This window comes from Nanorana parkeri, unplaced genomic scaffold (assembly GCF_000935625.1).
Source record: "Nanorana parkeri isolate BGI_ZX_2015 unplaced genomic scaffold, ASM93562v1 scaffold307, whole genome shotgun sequence".
Taxonomy (NCBI): domain Eukaryota; kingdom Metazoa; phylum Chordata; class Amphibia; order Anura; family Dicroglossidae; genus Nanorana; species Nanorana parkeri.
The window spans coordinates 1,164,361-1,176,368 of NW_017306575.1; the positions used below are offsets into that span (position 1 = coordinate 1,164,361).

General features: G+C 41.9%; 1 protein-coding gene across 1 annotated transcript in view; it reads left to right on the forward strand.

Moving 5' to 3' along the window:
• The window catches only part of LOC108788143 (fructose-1,6-bisphosphatase isozyme 2), a 35,834-nt gene that overhangs the window by 22,841 nt on the left and 985 nt on the right, over positions 1-12,008 (forward strand). Inside the window, exon 6 of the mRNA XM_018557871.1 lies at positions 1,958-2,077. Coding sequence (XP_018413373.1) covers positions 1,958-2,077 — 120 coding nt within the window. The remainder of the gene's footprint in view (positions 1-1,957; positions 2,078-12,008) is intronic.

Below are 12,008 nucleotides of genomic sequence, written 5' to 3' on the forward strand. Positions count from 1 at the left end.
CATACAGAAAGTAATAGGAAATTATAAATATTAGTGCTGGTTCCCACAATATGATGCACTACAGACATGGTACCCATGAAGTGAAAAATAAATAAATATGTATGGCCCCTTTGATTTTGTAAATTGATTATTTAAGGTTGTCAATATCAAATACAAATAGAAAAGTACAAACATAGAAGAGAGAGACCCTCAGGCACCATAGTGTAAGGAACAAACAATAGGTCAAAGGCAAACCGTAGTCAGCATACTCAACTGTCATGTAAAATATAGAGAACAGAAAATCATTGTGAGAAATAGTATATACCACATCAACCCAAACGTAAAACAAATATTGCAATTCGATACATCAAAAAAATTGTATCGGTGCATCCCAAGTATTCTGTATGAGTACCGAAAGATTAATATCGGTACTCATATTCATACCGAAAAACCGGTATCAGTGCATCCCTAACCTAAACACATGGGTACCATGGGAACTCAAGGGAAAAGAATGAAAGAAAACCTTCCAATAAGGACGCCTGTTCAAGTGACAACTCTCTAAGACAGGATTTCTCCTCACTTTGGAAATAATTTTGCTAACTGTCTCTGGGACAGAAAACAGAAAAAGCTGACAGGGTTCCTAATCTTAAACATTTCTTACTCCTTTGAAAACTAAAAGAAATGTGCTTTAATGCCATCTGAAAGTTTGCTGACAGATCACTTTCAGCAACTTCTGTAGTCTTGACATGAATTGTAAGGGCACAGGGGAGAATGATAATGGGTGTACCAGTACTTTTCCTTTAAGTCCATTAGATCTGCCTTGCAAATTGTAAGTGATTTCCTATATTTGTAACCTGGATAAGGGGAAAACCCTAGTGGAGGTTTATCTGTGTTTATTCAGAGAGGGAACCCTAGGCTCTCTGCCAGAAGTGTGTCTGGTTTATATTACAAAGTGAAAGTATTATTGTACTGTTCATTTATCTCCACAAATAGGGAAATAAAAGCTTGACTAAGCAGAAAATTACTCCTCTTTATTTTGACTGAGTTTTGCGGACCTGTTTAAAGCTATCATTTTAAAGATAGAAGGGTGGCTGGTAACTGAACTTAGTATAATTAGCAAATTGAAGAAAGTGAAGGAGGTAGAAAATCTATCTTGCAGGTCCTTAATATTCATTAGCAGACATAACTAAAAGCCCGGTCCTAGTATGAACTCTAATTAAGGAGCTCGATTATTTATTTTTAAAGGGCTTGTTCAAATCATGTCCATTGAGCTGCAGTTTGCTGAACACTACCACACATGTATAGTGTGAACAGGGCACATAGTAAGCAATTAATTTTCATGTGCCCTATTCGCACCAGTGGCGTAACAATCACCATAGCGATCCAGGCGGCTACTATGGGGCCCGGGTCACAGTGGGGCCCGGCCAGATGCCGTGTGTGCCGCCTGGGTCGCTATGGCATCCTCTGCCGGTGGCTTTCACTGGCGTCTCTGAAGAAGAATGCGCTGCTGTTCAGATCACTGACAGTAATCTGTGCAGCAGCGCATACCTCTCCACAGAGTCAATGAGAGCCAGCAGCGGCGGTGGAGCAGGCTGATTTCTAGTTACGCCCCTGATTCACACCAAACATGTGCAGTGGTGGGCAGCAAAATGCAGTTCAACAGACATGGTGTGAACAAGCCATTTGTTTTTTGGATTAATCATTTTTGGATCTAGTTTTCACTTTTAACTTGCCTTTCTCAAGCCATTAACTTGCCATTCTCAAGCCAGAAACGGCATATCGGTACAATGGAATTTTTTAAAATTCTATTTAGATTTGTGCGTAATTACACAGATGGTAAATAAGGAGAGAAACAACTGTGTTGAGGTCTCATGGCCTCAAAATAACACTTTGCACTCCCTGCAGATGATCAGATAGAAGTATAATTCAGCTTGCCATGCACATTAGATTGAATAAAATGTTCCTCTGTCTTGTCCAGGATGGAAGCTCTCCATATAGCTCCAGATATGTTGGCTCCATGGTTGCAGATGTTCATAGGACTCTTGTATATGGAGGGCTCTTCATGTACCCAGCCAATGAGAAGAGCCCTAAAGGAAAGGTAAAGTTAACTTTTTTCAATGCAAAATTATCTGTAAATGAAATCTGGTTATGTTATTCTCTATGTATACCTCTAACTGTTAAATTGGTGAGGTGAACACCACAGGTTTACTTGTTTTTGCATAACCTGGATTTCAGGCTGAGCTGTTTCACATCTTAATATTAATCACTTTATTAATAATTATAAAATACACTGCCTGGCCAAAAAATTGTCAATAAGGTTGAGGTCTGGACTCTGCAGTGGCCAGAATGAAAAATTATGTCTCAAGCTCCCTGAACCAATCTTTCACAATTTCATCTTGGAATATGCCCATGCCATCAGGGAAGAAAAAATCCATTAATGGAAAAATGTGGATCAGTATATTCAGGTAGACAGCTGGCTTAATTTTTTGGGGACATAATTTTGCTGAACCTAAACCTGACCAACTGAAGGCTCTAACCTATTTAATCCAGGTGTTGATTATTCATTTGGCCATGCAGTGTATAAAGAGTGGTTTCTTTAATATTTTTAACATTGTCATTGAATTCTGTTTCCCCATCTTCTTCTAGATAGTGCTCTGTGGCACACATTAGGATTGGCTAAATGTGAGCACTTAGGCCCCTTTCAAACAGGTCCACCTGTCAGATTTTCAAATGGACCTGATCGGAAACTCAATGTAGTCTATGGGCCGGGCTGGCGGGTGTAATTGGACCTGCTTCTGTTTACATTCGATTACCTCCAAACCTGTCTAGGTTCGTAAAAATATAAAACCAACAGAGTTCCCTTTTGGTGGACCTGAATGGGGCACATCTGACTGCCCATAGACCTAACATGGGTCCAGTTACTTCAGTTTTTTTGCTCAGATGCAGGAAAAATCTGATCGGACACAGTCACAAAAGTGATATCCGTTCCATACTGCTCTGATCAGCAGGAGATTTACTCACTGTGCTCAAGTTACACTTCAACAGCAAAAAGTGATGATAGACAGGCAGAAGCATCTGTGACAGAAAAGACAACACAGTCTCTTGTGTCATTAAAAATTGCCTTCTTGTCAGCATAAAAAACACCACTATAGTTCTACTTTAGAGTGTTTTGAATATACAATTATATGTAATTGGTATTTTTTAAATGTTGCGGAGGTATATAAGCTAGTACATAGAATTACAAGTCTATATAAAGTTATATACAGATTACCTGCAACAACTGCCATTTTACAAAAGCCAAAATAAATGCAGTCTAGGGGGCTCCTGCTTCCCATTGTACTATAGTCAGGTCCTCTTGCTTGAAATAAGTAAGACAGATCTTCCCACTGCTGCACAAGGCTTGCTCAGAATAAATCTGTCCATATACTGCTCAGCAGCCAAGCCTGTTGAATCAACCAAAATTTGAGGCGCCGCTTGACACCCATCTTGACAGACTTTTATTGAACCATCAAAGGAGCCTGGTGGAAAAGTGACGGCCGCACAGTGTCTGCATCCAGTCAGCTACAGTCACTCTTCAGATATTCAGACAGCCTGAATCCAATAGCCAGCAAGTGATTTCTCTGGTTCAGCCCGCAGTAAAGTATGGTCAACTTATGACTCCTGTATGGCTAGTTATACTGATGCAGCTTTTTGGTTTTACAAATGAGTAACAGGATTATCTAGTAGGTTGATTACTTCTCTGAAAGCACTTAGGTTTTGTTCACAAATATGCGATGCTGGTGTGCGTGCACTTCTTTCGGTGCTGTTTAGGCGCGGTAGGCAGCCCATTCAAATGAATAGCCTGCCTACCACTGTGCACTTCAAGCGCACCCTGCAGCACCTCTGCAATGTCTCATTGCAATGGTGTGAACAAAGGCTTAGATTTTCTCGTTTTGGAACGTCTGCTTTGAGGCATATTTTTTTTAGATGTTTAAGCATGTTACCTTAAGGCAGTCCATTCACCTTTAATGGTACCTTAACAACTCTATCACATTAAAAAAAAATGCACATAAATTTGTGGCCAATGCAGTGTACCAGAACGCACTGTGCACTCACATATGTGTGAACCTTGTGTTGTGCTGAAGGTCAGCTGCATCCTCATCTCTTACTATTTCATACAATTGTGAGGTGTTCAGTATGACAGAACTGGGGCATTTTGTAAAAATAACTGTGTTTGTTGTCGTCTTTGGCTTGTAAACGTATCTTTACTGCAGCAGGAAGCTGTCTGCTATCACTGCTGACTGCACACATTCCTGCATGATGGTGGCCAGCAGGACAGGAACTTCCACCCTTCATCATGTGATGTACATGCACCATATAAAAGAGATTGTGTATATATCTACATGTTTTCTACCATACTGACTGAATTGTGCATGGTTCAGTCATCTGGACAGCTATAAACATGTATGTGTCCCTTGTAGATGTATCCTTAATGTGTTTCTGCTTCTTGTTAATAGTCAGCACACAATCAAATTTTTTTGGCACAATTCACCTACAACTGGTATTATACTTTCCCTTAAATTATAGTGTAAAACCAACTGGATTTTCTATTTATCACTGGAACTTATTTGGTGTTTCTTATGAGCGGAGAGGGTGGGAATAAATTCCTGTTACTTAAACTTAGAATGAAAAGCACCTTCCAATAATTTTTTTTTTTAAATGTTATTTATTGTTGGTATTTATATAGCGCAGACAATTTGCACAGCGCTTTACACACTGCACATTCACATTAGTCCCTGCCCTCAAGGAGCTGACAATCTAAGGTCCCTATCTCAATGGGAAGACCAATTTAGACAGCAGCCAATTAACTTAGCAGCATGTCTTTGGATATGCATATGGAATATAATTTATTTTAAAAGTATACAGCAAGTCGCCCTGGTTAAAGGACCCTGCTTGGCCCTGAAACGTTGGCTATTTGACCAATGTGAAGTCTGCTTCCTAGCAACAAAGGACTCTAGGTAACTCGAGGCCCCTCCATCCTAGCAAGGAAGGACACTAGGCATCAAGGAGCTGTCTGCATCCTAGCAAGAAAGGACACTGGGCATCAAGGAGTTGTCTGCATCCTAGCAACAAGGGACTCTAGGTAACTCAAGGCACCTGCATCCTAGCAAGGAAGGACACTGGGCATCAAGGAGCCGTCTGTATCCAAGTAACAAAGGACTCTAGGCAACTTGAGCCACCTGCATCCTAGCATGAAGGTCAATAGGTTGAAAGGAGCCACCTGCATCCTAGCAACAAAGGATTCTAGGCACCTCAAGCCGCCTGCATCCTAGCAATGATGGACACTAGGCAGAGAGGAGCCACCTGCATCCTCGCAACAAAGGACTCTAGGCAACTCAAACCACCTGCATCCTAGCAATGAAGGGCAATAGGTGGAATGGAGCCACCTGCTTCCTAGCAACAAAGGATTCTAGGCACCTTGAGCCGCCTGCATCCTAGCAATGATGGACACTAGGCAGAAAGGAGCCACCTGCATCCTAGCAACAAAGGATTCTAGGCAACTCAAGCCACCTGCATCCTAGCAACAAAGGATTCTAGGCAACTCAAGCCAACTGCATCCTAGCAATAAAGTTTGCTCATCTTTATGCACCAACAATACACCTACATAAAAAACCCCTGTACTGATAAAAACACAGCATTTATTTTACACCTTCCAAAACAAAAACAAGTTTTAGCTGATATTGGGTTTTGACGTGGAGTCTTGTGATCAGGTTTTGATGATTCTGTAAGACCACAAATGCAAATACAGCAGTGTGTGTCACAGGCACACTGTGTGGGTTTCTCAATATCTCCTGTCAGAGGAAAAGTTAAGTAGTCTGGTCATGATCATTAGTCAGGGACGTTGGGTGTGATTGTTCAATAGTTGTAAAAAATATCCTCCCAAAAACAGCTGACAACAACTGATAAGCTTGAGCTGTGGGGAGAGATGCTGTTCAGCTTCCCTGAGAGGGAAGTCGCGTCTGCAGGAACGATCGGTCTGTCCTGGGGAAAGCTGGCTCCTGGACACTGCTCTATACACACATACAGTCTGCTATGCTGGACTGGAAGTTTATGAGAATTGAGAAAAATGGTGGGCTCCACGCAAAATAAAAAGGCTGATGCTGAAAGAAGAGGCCCTGTAGAATAAAAAGATGCTAATTGCAAATTTTTATGTTGCACGGTATTTGCGCAAATGTTTATCAAACAAGTATTTTTAGGATAAAATACACTAAAATGAAATTTAGTGCACAGAATATAATACCCAATTTTTTGGTAAAATATAAAAGACGGGGTGCTTGCGTCCACAAAGCCGCAAAAACCTACAATAACCAAAATTTCCCATAGGTGACGCTTTAAACGCTATTACGGCTCATCAGTTTAGTGTTAACAGTAATTGATGGGCCTAAAATTATCGTCTCACTCTGATGCTCGCGACCATATGTAACAAATGTGGCGCAATTTTTGTTTTTGCATGTAGACGCATCCGTGTGTGCATGTGGGGGGCGGGGGACTTTACACATTTTTTTTTTTGCCTTTTTTTTATTATGTTACTTTGCTTTTTACAATTTTTATTTTGTACACTCAGCTTTATTGCTATTGCATAGGGGGATAACAAGCCCCCTATGTATTAGCAAATATAATGTGACAGGTCCTCTTTATGAAAAAAGGAATAATGTCACCAGCACACCGTTTTTGTAAATCAATGATCCATTTTAATGGCACATTGCCATCCAAAACAAGCACTTTCGGGGCCACAAGGGGTCCCCTTCATCAGGCTCTCCTCCGATCTATCAGAGGAGACCCTCCACGCCAGTCCCGGGCTCACACGAGAGACAGCAAACCCCCGGGGGTGGGGAAGGGGGACATGGCGCCGCACCGTACAAGCAATCCGGTGCCTGTAAAGATGCCGGATCGCTTGTATTTAAACAGCAATCGCCGGCTGTTTAAAACCCTATAACCACTTCCAGCGGAGGACGTACATTTACGTGAGCCTGCTGGAAGTGGTTAAAGCCAAACTGCTCACCTGAAAATGTTCCTACTGGCTCCTTTGATTTTCTGATCAAAGTATGCTGGATAGAAGGGTGCTGAGAGGGCCATCCACTGAACGAATTTTGGATGGTTCATCAAGAGCTAGCTAAAATTCGTACAGTGTGTGGCCAGCTTTAGTGCTGGAAATGCAGGCTGACCGTTACAAAGTAGTGATGGGCTCGATGTTCGAGTCGAGCAAGAGTTCGACTCGAAACATCGGCAGTCCGTGTGTTCCGCGAACACACGAACTGTCAGGACGTTCGGCGTGCTGTTCGACTGCACAGTGCCTTGTTAGCCCTGATTGGCTAAAGCTTTGCGCCTGACCACAGGTCTGGTAAGGGGAACACCTTAAAGTAATGATGACTTTGCCCAATCATGGCTCACCTGTCAGATGTTGTACAACTGTAAACAGTTGGGTGGAGCAAGCTAGTTGTCACCGCTAGCTCCGCCTAATTGTTTATATTTTGGCGGCATCTGTCAGAATGCCATTCTGCAGCGGGAGTTTGTCGCGAGCGAACGGGTAGGAGGGCGTCGAGTTTTTTACAAAATTATTTCTATTTATCTTTTCTTCTTTTATTTGTTATTTCATCGAGTCATCTTCATTACATCGGTGTATTATTATTTTTTTTTAATAAGAGACTTGTCAAAAACATGTTTTTTTTTTTCAATTAAAGGATTTTTTTCAAAAGTCTGGCCTCTTTTTTTAAAACTTTAATTTAACCCTTTAGTGAATGAGTAGGGGTACCCCTTACTCATTCACAAAAGGGGGGGCATCTGGGTGCCCCTTTATTAAAGGGGTACCGTTATGTGAATAACAGAAAAGAAAATAATGTCACCAGCACACATTTAATAATCCATTTAATGGCAAATTGCCATTCAATGCAAGCGCTACATTGAATGGCAATTTGCCATTAAATCGATTATTGAGTTACTACTATGGTGTGCTGGTTACATTATTTTCTTTTCTGTGGTTTACACGGTGCCGTCCGTGTTCATTACAAGCACCCACCCATAAGGGTTCCCTCCGGTAAGGAGTGCAGCAAGACCTCTGGTCCTTAATACTGATGTGAATAAGTCCCCCGCTGGCACCCCCACAACTAACGCCCCAGGGCTTGTGGGGAAGAGGCTCTTATCCCCATCGGCACAGGAACAAGGTAAAGCACCCTCCCAGTGCCGAGGGCATGTGGCCTGGTATCGCAGTGACGGCAGGGCTGCTCGCTCGCCCCCCCCCCCTTTCCTGTCCTGCCAGGCCTGTACTCGGATCAAGGGTCTGGTTGGAAATTTGAGGGGGGAGTTCCTCCTTAAAATTCCTTAAGGGCCTGGTATAACTTTGAGGGGGAACCCCACGCACTTTTTTTAAAAAAAAATGGGGTCCCTCCTAAAATTCCTACCAGACCTAAAGGGTCTGGTATTGTTTGGGAGGGGGAACCGTGCACTTTTTTTTTTTCCTTTTTTAAATGTCATTTTTTTTCTTTAGAAATGTCATTTTTGCTGCAGCAGGTTCTATACGTCGTACAGATGCGCCACTTTACAGGCAGTTTAAGGGGACCCTCGCAGGCACGATATTTAAAGGAATTTTTCATTTTTATTGTTTCGCTTTAAGTGATGTTAAAATCACTGCTCCTTTAACCTCTTGCCGTCCGCCCGTAGTAAAAAAACGGACGGACGGCACTGCAGCATCTGCGGGTTGCCGTCTCCAGACGGCAATTTTTTTCTGCTCGCGCGCGCCCCCTAGCGGGCACGCACGGGCAGAAAAGACCCGCTAAATGCACACACCCGTTACCGGGTGTTTCACATATAGGCGATCGACATTGATTTCAGTCCCCAGAGCAGTAACCAGATCCCCATACACTTTTTATGGCCAATAACTTGCATATAAGCCTTCAAAAAGGGTACAATTGATTTTCCAAGTTCTGGCCCCATAAACTTGCATTGAGTTCGAATTCAATCTTTTTCCATGTTCTAAAGTTCGAAATCGAACCGAACACGTAGGTGTTCGGCCCATCACTATTACAAAGCTGCTCACAGTTTGCTGCACACTTTATAAATGCCTTCTGTACACATTTCTCTTTACACTAGAGTTTACAAGTTAAAACCTATAAGAACCAAGCCTTGAGCTGGCCATACACTGTTAGAATTTCACCCAATTCCTGTGAATAAGGCAAAATTCTAACTGTGGGTGGCCCTGCCTGTACCACCCAGCTCGACAAACTTTAATTGAGAAATCGAAGGAGCCGGGTGGAAAATCTGCCAACTAGCTGTTGTCACTGTTCAGGTATTCTAACAGCCACAGGAGCTGGATATCAAAATACAATGTCCAGCAGGGGAAATTCTTCCATCCTTACTGTTTAGTGTGGATGGAGAAATCAAGCGGTTTTCTCGTTCAGCTCACTGGCTGAACATAAAAAAAAAAAAGATATGTATATGGCCAGATTTCGCCTTCACTTCCCTCATGACTGCAAACAAATGTTAAAGATTTCTTCCTGGAATGCCTGTGATTAGCATAATAATAAAATATTAACAATATATCTTATTTACTAAACTGCACTGCCATTACTTGTTGTCTCTTCCCGATTTCTTATCAAAGTGGAATTAGACATTAGGGTCTGCATATGGGAAATATGTAGTGCTGTGTAGTTTAAAAGTGTGACATACTTATTTTGAAACCTTGCTATCAAATATATAATGCTGTTAGGGAAGCGATTTCTCTGGAGATAACAGAAAAGTACATGGACACCCGACTCCAGTGTTTAAAAATGTTTGCCAATAAATCAAATAACAAAATAAGCAGATCAGCATGTATTGTCTTTAACAGTGCATGACAGCGCCCAAAGCTGCTTGCTGACTCGTAAGCTGACCTCTGTACCTTGTTCCACCGAGATCTTCTCAAGGATCAGACTGTTTTGTTCCCCACTAGTCACATTTCATGGAAAAAGTTTGTTTTGCCTTTTATCCTGTTGCCGTTTGTGACAGGCCTTTACTTTACTGCGCAACCTTATCAATGACCGTTCTTGTTTACTTTACTAGGCTTCGTCTGTTCACCTGAGAGTGGATAAAAACCTGAGCTAACTACTGCTGCTGAGAGATCTTTTATTTCAACAAGAAATTTCCATACATTTATATGTGCATTTAATGAATGTTAAGAATGTTATTTACCTGTAAACACCTCCTTGTGTAGACATCCAAAAGCCCTGAGACTGTTGGTTGGTGATGCCATCTTGGATGGTCAGCAGGCTTAGCAGACTCGGAGCTGTCACTCAAGTTACACTGTATAGTGTTCACCTTCACTCCTCTCCTAGAAGCTACAAAAAAGGTAGAGGTAAAGGTCCAAGGGGAGGGGTAGAGGAGCTGGGCCAGCACAAACAGTAATTAGATACTCCTAGAGGAGGAGAGGGCTATGATCTGGCAGGAGGGAGAGCGTTGTGCGATGTAATTAGCTTTTCTGAAGTAGTCAAATTTTCTAGCAAGTTCAGAGGAGCATTGCAAGTCAATTAAAGTTCTTTAGTGAAAGGAAAAATGATGCAAGTAAGCATATGAAATACTTTGAGGGAGATTTATCAAAACTGGAGCAGCTGTGCATGACAATCAATCTGCTTCTCTCTTTCATTTTCAAATCTTAACGGAACAAACTAAAGAGAGAAGCTAATTGGTTAACATGGGCAACTGCTCCGGATTTTGTCTGCTCCAGTTTTGATAAATTCCCCTCTTTATGTTTTTCTGTGCTTTTACCTGCAATTTTTTAAGTTGGTAATTCTGCAGTGAAATATAGATAGCCACTTTCTGGAGAATGTATACATCTATATGTGTAATATAATAGAGATATGATACACCAAACATGTAAAAATACGAGTTACATTTGTACTCTAAGATAAACATTACAGTAGAAATTCACAGTGTGTGCTTCCTGAGGATACTCTATAGTTTCCCTTAAAGCATTTAAAATACTTTTTTTCTGGGCTTCTATGTGCACTTTTTTTTTGGTGACAGGGTCTCTTTAAAAGAAGGTCCCTATTCCAGTCCCTAAAGTCCACAAAATAGAAAAAGGCAGGGAACATCTGATTTTAATATGCATCGACTATGGAAACATCTTATTACTATTATTTTAAGTGCCAATATTTTTCACAGCAATGTACAACAAGAGGACATACATAATACAATTTTAATATATACAAATAAATAATACTGCAACCCATCCTTAAAACACCACATCCCCATATATTAGAACTAATGACAATGCTAAGATTAGGAATTTGGATTAATACATCGGGAGACACCTAGTAATCTGACTCTAGAGATAAGTAACTTTCTAAAAATACTGAAGGAATTATTCTTTTTAGTTCATCTTTTCAGGACTGATTGCCATAAACTCATTGACCATGTTAGTATATTAATATCTCTGATTCAGTACTGGGCAAATTTTTGTGTCCTAGTCAGGTCTACATGACAGGTCTACATTCACACCAGTTAGGGTTGCCTCCTGTCTGGGATTCACTTGGACAGTCCGGTTTTTTGTGTCCGGGTTTCAGGCCAGCTGACACCCGAACACAAGACACTAAATGCCGATACCGGCACATTACATTTTTCTGACAGATGTGGCTGTCTGAGGGCCCGTGCTTGCTGGGGACTTCGGGAGCCTTCCTGTGAGCCGCGGGGACCTGTAAACAGGCACCTGCCCGCACATCTTCTCCACTGTCTTCCTGACACCACATTGCCTGCCTCAGGACCCCTGGTGAGACACCTAAGAGCCCGCACAGGTCACCAGAGAGCCCGCACAGGTCACCTGATATCCTGGAAACATTAGAGCGCCACCCTGGAAAAACACAGCATATGTAGCTTCGTATTACTGTATAATGTATTACTGGTATTTGTAGACCTCTATAGCCCGTCTCCTTACTCCCTCCCCTGGCTGTTTCTTTTTGTTCTTTCTCCTGGCTGCCTCTCCTCACTCTCTCCTCTACCCCCCCCCCCCCCCCCCCACAAAC